Source organism: Pygoscelis adeliae, unplaced genomic scaffold (genome assembly GCF_000699105.1).
Source record: "Pygoscelis adeliae isolate BGI_AS28 unplaced genomic scaffold, ASM69910v1 Scaffold186, whole genome shotgun sequence".
NCBI classification, from domain to species: Eukaryota; Metazoa; Chordata; class Aves; order Sphenisciformes; family Spheniscidae; genus Pygoscelis; species Pygoscelis adeliae.
Window position 1 is genome coordinate 5,036,402 of NW_008825071.1, and position 9,359 is coordinate 5,045,760.

The 9,359-nt window shown below is 42.5% G+C and overlaps 1 protein-coding gene across 1 annotated transcript in view; it reads right to left on the reverse strand.

Annotated features, from left to right (window-relative positions):
• The window catches only part of NEDD9 (neural precursor cell expressed, developmentally down-regulated 9), a 23,645-nt gene extending 18,779 nt beyond the window's left edge, over positions 1–4,866 (reverse strand). Inside the window, exon 1 of the mRNA XM_009326473.1 lies at positions 4,433–4,866. Coding sequence (XP_009324748.1) covers positions 4,433–4,864 — 432 coding nt within the window. The 5' untranslated portion in view covers positions 4,865–4,866. The remainder of the gene's footprint in view (positions 1–4,432) is intronic.
• Between the last annotated feature and the right edge of the window lie 4,493 nt (positions 4,867–9,359).

Below are 9,359 nucleotides of genomic sequence, written 5' to 3' on the forward strand. Positions count from 1 at the left end.
TGAACTCTTGAAAAAGGTGGAGGTTGCAGGATGGCGGGGTTTTCTGTCAAGGGCATGTTTATACTTGGAAATAGGTCAGGGATGCTCGTGTGTGAATGAGAGTTCCTTCCCTATTCTGCTTTATCCGCTTCTAAAAGGTGGATAAATCTGAGTGTTTCCTGAACTGTAAAGTTCTAGTTCAAACAGACCAACAAACAAAAAAGCTGATGTGTTCCAAGTTGGCATTAATCTCTGTTTGCCTGAGTTAGTCCATGTCTTGTGGGACCTGTGGTTCAGGGCTGGTAACCCCTGCAGTGCAGCCTCTACCCTGGTCAAACAGCTGTGGTGCATCAGCCTCATATTCTGTTTTGTGCTGATTTCCCTTGATCAAAAGTTTTTCTGAAAGCTACTGGTTCCTACAGAAAGCTTTCAGAATTTGTCAAAACTGTTTTACGACAAGGAAATGTTTCCCTTAAACTTTTTGGCCAATGCTATTTTCAGGATGGCAGAGACAGTACAACAGATCCGTTAGGGGAAACACTGAACCAGAAAAAGTGTTTAAATTACAGTGGTGACTTTTTTTACATGTAGCTTTCCCCAGTTTAAAGCTCATGTGTGAACTAATGATTAATCACAGATGCAAAACAGACTTTGTGCTTTGACAGCACCTTTCCCAAAGGATGTTCTCAAAGCAGTCTGTACAGAACGAATTCCCTCATAATTACCCCACATATTTTGCAGATGAGATTGCTGAGGTGCAAAAACACCACTCGAGACTATGCAGAAGCCTATGGCAAGGATAAAACCCAGGTTTCCTGAATGTCAGATTTGTCTGAAGGTTCCTTCTCTTTGCTGGTTGCAGCAAAAGAGAGTAAGTTTGAAGGCAGAGCACAAAAAGAAAGAATAAATTCTAAGATACAGCTTTCATATCTTTATGCTCCTCAGACACTCTTCACACTTAGGGGTGTAACCATTTTGTGACTAAACTTGCAGCACAGCTATAAAAGCTTGGGGCTAACCAAGGCTAATTTTAAATCATCCCTCATTATCTCTGTCATTTGTAGGGTAAGTTTTAGAAGCTGATATTTGTATTTGATAGAAGGAGCCGATACAGCTCTGTTGTCAACAACTAGCTTGGCCAAAATCAATTCATCATTATAATTACCTGCCTCAGGACTCCTTTTTGACTTGCGTTGCCTTTCGGGCTAATGAGATGCGTTACCTCAGCACAGCTTTATAACATGCCTGCTGTTGATTTACTGTTGCTTGAGGCTAGACAATTCCTACCTGACAGCAGCTCCTAAGCTTTGCCTGCAAAACTTGTACGGCAGCCAAACCACACATTCGCACAAAGAAAACAGGCAAACGTGCACAGAAATGGATAGGATAAAACTGTTGCTTGGTCCTGCTTATAATGGTGTCTAGAGGACGTGGTCTTCTCTAGCTACTGCTATGGGAAGGGAGAAGGCTTACGTATAGGACGGCAGCATAGCAAAACCTTTCAACGTCCTTAAAACTGCCAAAATGTACAGCTTGCTGACCAGCCGTTTCTGCTCCTATAGTAAGGCAGAGTGGCTCACTTAAGCCATTGGGGCAGGTGTCACAAGTCTGAGAAAAGAGATTCATCATTTTGGAAGTCAAAGCAAAGATTCCCAAAATCAAATCTTCAAGATTTCCGGCTTTCCTTAATACTAAGGATTGTTTTACTGATCCCTAGAGGAGGAGGATTTGGAAGACAGACAGTTTCCTCAGACAAAGGAGACAAGTGCTAAAGTGCTTCCCCTTAATTAGGCTTTTCTTTCACAAAGGCATTAGCAGATAGTTGCAGCTGTAGCAGTAAAAATCAGTTTTTGCAATGTTAGGATGATGAAGAATGGAGTATGTTTTACCTCAGACTCTACCCTGATAGAAAACCCTATAGTTCTCTCTTGTCTATCATGGTTTCAATCCCAAAGGGCTCTTTTTAGTGTAGAACTGAACACTTCCAAGGGACTAGAGACATGTCTGCCTCTGATCCAGCAGGGCTCTGCCATGAGGTTTGCCATCCAGCAAGCCTTCCGCTAATACACAGTGAATATTGAGTCTCAGGACTCTTAAGCTAAATAAATTTAAAGTCAGGATTAAAGCGATCCTATCCTAAGTAACAAGAATTGGTTAGTGCTAAGCAGGTTGGTAGCTACTTTGCTGAGGGTAAAATGCTTTGTAAATGTGCGAGTTTAGTTTATTCTACAGTTGGCAGCATAGCCATTTGTTTTTATGCAGCATAGCTGACCTTTCATAGGTTGCACGGAATTAAATGAAACAAGTTATAAGTGAGCCAAATAAATGGTCTTAATTTTCTAAAGAAGGTGACTTGAATTCAGAAAAATGCATATTCAAACTTGCTGAAAAATTTCTAGGCAGAAACTTAGAGAAAACAGGTGCTTTCATGCCTCTGATTTTTGCATCTCATCAAGAAGTTTGCGCTTAACTGAAATCTTTGTTTTAATTTTCTCAGTGTATCTAGGGTTTTAACACAGTCCCTGTAGCAACCAGGTTTATGCAGAATGTCCTATTAATTTCAGTAGAGGTGGGGAGAGGGAGAAGAGACTTTTCATGCAGCTGGAGAATTTTTTCCTTTCAGGCTTACGCTGTGCAGAGTACACACACCCTTGCATTATGGTAAGTAAACTATGCTAATGGTCACGTAATAGGCAGGTCAGGTCCTAAAATTAAAGTACATAGCACTTATTCCGAGCTAGTATCTTGGGATTCCCAACAGACTTCAGTGCGGCTCTGCAGTACGGTGCATCTCCTGTGGCCCAAGCTGGCTAGCTGAGGCATCTCTGCATAGCACTGTAATGTTTCATGCAGACATACACTGAAATGTGATCTCTTCTGTGCTGTCACGTCAATAGGCTATTTACCAGGTGTTCACTAACTACCTTGGAGGATATCTAAATGCTACTGTGGATAGGTAAACTGTACTGCCCCGAAAAAGATTTCACTATATCTAGTCTACAGAGAAAGGAGAAAAGGAGAGAAAAGATGTGAGATTTCTTAAGAAAACTCACATAATTGCTCCAACAAAGATCCTATCTCTACCTGTGCAGCAAGTGCAATTTTCTCATTTTATCTTCCTGCACACCCTACAAAGCATAATTGTGGAAAAGCTGAGCAAACAAGCCTCTCTAACTTGACTTGGAATGATTTCACAGATCTTTTCCTCTTGCTCAGAAGGAAAAAAATCCATTTATTCTTATCAAGGAAAATGAAATTATAGCAAGGAAATAAAAGCATCAGAAGACATCTTCCAAAGGCCTGATATTAAAAAGGCTGAGTTGGGGGTGAGGCAGGGGGAAAAACACGGAACAGACTGTCTTTCCAATCTAAATTAGGAGATGAAAGTTTAAACCAGTCAGGAACCTCCTGACAGAGACGACATCTGCTCACATAAACTGGATATAATGCTATGCTTTAAGCTCTAAAGGTAAGGAGGATGCTAATAGCTGGAGCTGTTGAGCTGGGAATGGAGGGACTGTAGGAACTTCTTCTTGGCTTGGCAATAAGGGGTCTGGAAGGCCGGGAGAATCTCCTTTCTCCCTCAGGTACCTTCCCTAACCCTTTTCAGCCACGAAGGCACTGTGTGCCACCAGGGTGCCTGGCACGTACTCTGTGAAGGTAAAATTGAGGGAGTGATAGGAGATGGGGAGAGCCTGAGAGGGACAGCAGGATAAGGGGGGACCCACGTAACGCAACATCTCTCACTGGAGCTTTGGGAGCTCTCAGCTGCTGCAACAATGGCTGCACTATGGAGCTGTTGCAGCTCCCACTTTCCATCAAGAAATTTAGCTGTAGATAAAAATCAAGTGCACTCTCATAAACTTTAGGTTTGGTATTAAAACATCCCTCATTATAACCATCCTCTTGCTCCCTCACTCTTCCAAGTATGGCCCTTGTCTCGTCAATCACTGCTTTCTCTTAGTAGTTTAGACCCATCGGGACTTCTGCAGCAAGGCAGTACATCATTTTTAATTAAACAAAAATTACTTGGGCAGATGATGTAACTGTTCATTAATTTGTGGGAGAGTTATATCTTACCGCAGCAGCTCTCTTTTGAGCGTATAATGCAGGAGTGCCATAGGCCAGATGTGCTTCAGCCTCCCTAGGGAGCCTGTGAGGACACAAGATCACATACTTCCCCTCACCTTTAGGAGCTGCAATAGCACAGCTCCAAAATGCTCTACTGTGTATCTCAGCTGTGAATTAAGCAAGCTGTTAAGAACTGGGCCTTTCTTTTCCTCTCACAGCAGTAAAGTTAATCCTGTAACTTTATGTAGTTAAGTTACAGGAAGGATAAATATATATATATACACACACACACCACAGGCTATCACTAGACATTAACCATTTCATTGGTGGTCAGCACAAGTAATCTGCTTTGGAGCTATGACATGAAAGCAAATGCACGCACCTTGTTAGTCAAAGCTGGACCGTCAATACATCTCTGCATGGAGGGTGGCACCTGGTAAATATCTTGTCCCACTAGACCGTGACCAGTGGGTATTTGGTAAATTCCCTGATTCAGATGGGAAGGTGGCACTTGGTAGACAGGGTCCCGTGCTGAGGCATGTGAGCTTGGCACTTGGTAGATCTTTTGCTGGTTGAAGGATTGATGCATCAATCCTGAATTGGACATATCCTGGCCAGGACTGTCCTGTACCACTGGACCTATCAGGAGTTTCACACGGTTGCCTGGAACGATGCCTTGCCGGCCATGTAAGGAGCAGAGCCACCATCCTTCAAGACCTTCGGTGTTCTGTTCTATCACTGTCAAAATGTCTCCTTTGCGGAAGGCCAACTCTTCTGCGCATTCAGGGACATTATCGTACAGGGCTCTTGCCATAAGATTCTGTGGAGAAAGAAGGGCAAGAAAAACAAATGAACAAACAAGCTAGAATTTTTCTAAAACTCCAAGCACATTCTAGGGGGAGAGAAATAAGAACTGAATTTGAAAAAGAAGTGTGCAGGAAATCAAAATAACACAGAAAATAATGCAGCACAGAATTCCTCTGTCCCAGTTTAGAGAAATGAGAGGCTTATGCATTAGCAATACTGCTAGTGAGAACTTTTCCAGTAACACTAGGTCAGATAGAAGCTCTTTATATGGTCTGTTCACCTGGACAGAAGTCAGGAGAGTTCTGCTCTTGGCATTGAGATTCTCTTCCTGTGACTGGGGGCTTGTACCTTCATCTCTTGACATTGATTTCCCCATTAATATGCTCTGTGTACTGCCACAGCTAGCCAGCTGATATTTAAAATAAAACTTGAACGAGACTCTCAGGGACATAATCCAGAGCAGTTGTTTCCAAACACTTTTACATTTGCAGGGTCCCAAAAGACTTTCCAGTAGAGGTGCAGATCCCATTAGTGTAAAGACAGCGGGCTGGCTTTTCTTAGCTGCCACCTGCAGGCTCCTTAATGTCAGGGATCTGTAGACCACCTTGTGAGGAAAAACCAGCCTAAAATACAAATTGACAAAATGTCATAGTTTTTGAACTGCAATGCTCATGTCGGTATGTAGCTCTGTGCCTTCTCATTCTTTCCGTAAACTTCCTTGGTGGCACAGTGCAGCATAGTACTAGCTTAATAGGTAAAAAGCTTCCTTCCCCCCTCGCTGACTCAAAACCACCACCACCAAAAAAACCCAACCTCAAAGGACAAGGTTCCTCAGAGTCCCACTCTAGAAAGATCTAGAAGAGAACATTATTTAAAAAATGTCTGGTGACTCCAGAGGAGTCATGCCTTTGCCACTGGGAAAGCTGTACCAATCTATGTGGGCCTGTCTTTATGTCAAAGAGCGCAAGAATTTAGGTACCAAACACTACCATAAAGTGCATCTATGTGTAACTTGGGAGGAGTCTAAGGGCAGCCAAGGAGTGTCTTTGACCTGTGTCAACATAGTTTAAGCATACTTATATGCATTTTGCTTGATGATGTCAAGTGGAGCAGTAATGTTGGTATAGGAAACTTCACACAGGTCTACCCCCAAGTATTTGCCTAGTGTTTCAGGCAGGCTTTGCAGCTTGCCCTGACCTCCGTTTTGTTGTGGCTATGCTACCAGCAGTACCTCTGCTAAGAAGTGTTAAGCCAACTCTGAGTTGATGTAAGATTGTGGTCTGTGAGGTACAGATGTGTTACTAACAAGCGCCATCTCCTCTCATGGATTGAATCAGCTCCCTTCCCTCTTTCTTGGCAGGCCTGTATGGCACATCCAGTTCTGAATAATTGACCAAGCTTAGGTATTCGATGGAAAGTAGGCAGGCTGTCTGTACTGACATTCTTGGACCCCTCACAAAGGCCGTCAACACTTAATTTCTTGGCTCTGGTGGTGTTTCCAAATGCGTTGGCAACAACTGCTCCATGCCTGCCTGCTTTTCGTTGAAGGAGGTCAGCAGAGATGGTTATAAAGTAATTGTAAGCACTTGAAAAAATATAGGGAGCCCTGGATCTGGAGTATTCTAGCTAAAGTATTTGGATGCAGTACACACACTGAAATGGTGCTAATCCACTGTAAGATAGGATATGCAGCTGCCTTGAAGATTTATCTTCCCTCTCTTAAAGGGACAGTGTCAAGTACAGTTTAGTGGTTTTATCTGTCATATTTATCCTCCTTCTTGGATATAACAAAACTTTTTTTTTATCCCCCACTTGTTATATCTTGTCCCATTGACACACACTGATTTCTTTTTTTTTTTCCCATCATCTCTGTGCTTCATCAAGACAGCAGAGTTCCATTTGACCTTGCTCAGTTCAACTTTTAAGTGTAGCATACGCCAAGAGGTTGTATGAAGGACTGACTGGTGGATGGAGAAAGGGGAAGCTCAGATATCACATAAAAGGTAGATGAATATGCTTTTTCCAAGATGTGGTGTTGAAACAGGGTACGCGAGATCAGTTTTCTCTTCTCTGAATGGGGGATCAGCTTTCAAATGCATGAGAAACACTGGCTTTGCCTTTCATCAGCACCATTAGTGAGGTCAGTATAAATTAAGCTTTGGCTTGGAAAAGCAGGACTGCCATTTTGAACTCCCATGTAAACAGCAGCACTGGGGCCCACTATTCTCTCTGATGTACGCCTACTCAGCTCATCAGTCAACAACACTAAGAAATGCGAATAGAGATAAAGCAGGGAGCAATTTTGTCCATGCCTTGGCAGAACTGTAAAACTATTCTTTAGCATGGTCGAAACCAGTGGTCTCTTCTTGAATACTACATCTATGCTCTTGCTGTGTTGACCTGGCTGCTTAGCTGAGCCCAAGGAGCTCAGAAAAGAAAAGCTCCTGTCTAATCTGAATATTCAAGTTAATCTCTTACCTTTCTACATTTCTTTCTAATGTGTCTTTCACAGGCGAAATCTACTAACGTGACTAGCTCAGCCTGTGCAACTGGCTATTTAAAGGAGACTTTTGCAGAGGATGTTCCTTCAAGAAGAAGGAAGATTATAGGGGGGACACAAAACAAGCAGGCAAAATCAACAATAAATGCTTATTCTTCTATACTTTGGTGATTAAAGGTATTTGAAAAGCCTGATTTAGCTTTTACAGCAAAGCAATTCTTGGAACAAAGCTGGAATGGTGGTAGAATTAGAGCAGATAAAAGTTCCCATGTGAATTTTTTTTTCCAGTTGCTCATTATCTCTGTCCCAGTGACCTTCCCACCACCTGGCGTGCAGCATGTTAATACTTTCTGGATGTGCTTCAAGAACTACTTTGCTGCAAACAGCTTCAGATTCTTGTTGTCAGTGTTAACTCAGGCACCAGCATGTGAATTATACTAATTGGTTGGCACTTGTTTCACAGCAATTTCCCCAAGGCCTTTTAAATAGCCCAGAACCATGCCACCAGCATCAGTCACTGATGGAGCAGTGAAGCAGGCAAAATAATCCTCCAAATAAGCAAATAAGCACTGGGACCACAAACACTGTTGCTTGTTGCCAGCAACATAGGCACTGTTCCTGCTAAGCAAACCTTCTGTGTCTTGAGTATTTCCCTGACTTCATTCTTCCTCCACAGGATTTCTTAATATGAGCTTCAGGAACAGTGGCACTGTTGCTTTCGTTAGTCAGCTGAGTCAGTCTTGAGAAAAATGAAATTGTCACCACAGAAGGTCATCAGGAAAGCTTTTGAAAACCACAGAGGTACCTTTAACCTGCTGTGATGATCAAAATGATAGTCTCTACTTTTCCACACACAGAAAGAAGTCCTGATCAAAGATACCCCTCAACACTTGTAGGCTTTATCTGGATTGATCTGACAAATTCTAATAACTCTTGGATACTGTGGGCATCATAGCTCACATCTCACAACACTCTCTCTCATCGGACTCATCAGCTGGGAAGGGTTATCTGGAATTAATTGGACCTGCTTTTAGAGGCATGGATCTGTCACTCATCTGTCTGTGAAATAGGCACCAAAGAAGCACTAACATCTGATATGAGAAGGCAAAGGCACTGCAGTGACCTTTTTGTATGACTAAGTGCTAAAAAACCCTCATCCATTTCCTAAACAAATTGGCAATAGAGAAAGGGCTGATGAGAAACTTCCCAGTTGCCAAAACAAGCTCCAAGACAAGCTGCACAGAAGTCCCTTTATATTTCTAATACAAAGAGGAAAAAAAGGAGGGCAATAGATTCAGAACTACAAATTCAAGTTATGTAATGGCAGGGGAGAAACGATCTGATCCTAGATAGGGAAAAAATTTTGGTTTGCCATAGAAATCAGCTGTGCTTCGTAAAATGAACATACTGGCAGCTACCACCTTCTTTAAACAAGATTAAGGATGGAAGTCTCTGTTGCTCTCCTTCGGTCCAGTTAAATCAGCTGCATGATAGGTGCAGCGGTGCTCTCAAAATCTGAAAGTACCTGTGGTCTATATACAGCTCCACTCTCCTGAGTCCTCTGTGTTACAGCAGCCATACTCCAATTAATGAGTGCTTCTCTACAACTAATCGCTGACTGGAAAGATTCAGGTCAGCTTTTGTATCCTCAAGCCTTGCTAGTAATACTGGAATGTTTGGAAGTCGAAGCCAGGGTCAGGCCCCCACTGTGTTAATACTCTGTACAGGCAAAACAAAAAAAAACATTTGTTCTCAAGAAGCTTAAATTCCTCTTAACCTTGGACTCTTGAGTGCAGTAGAAAGCATCTTCTGTAAAATCACGGAAAAAAAGGAAGTTTTTCAGTCTTCTGTTAAATAAAGTACTACTCCAGACACCAGCAGGTCAAAGTGAAAGGGAGCCTGACCCTAATGACTGCTACCTGGGGATTTCAGCTAGAACGTGCTGGAGGAAAAGGCTCAGCAGATTTTGTCAATGTCTTGTGTCAGAAACTGTCTAAAAGAA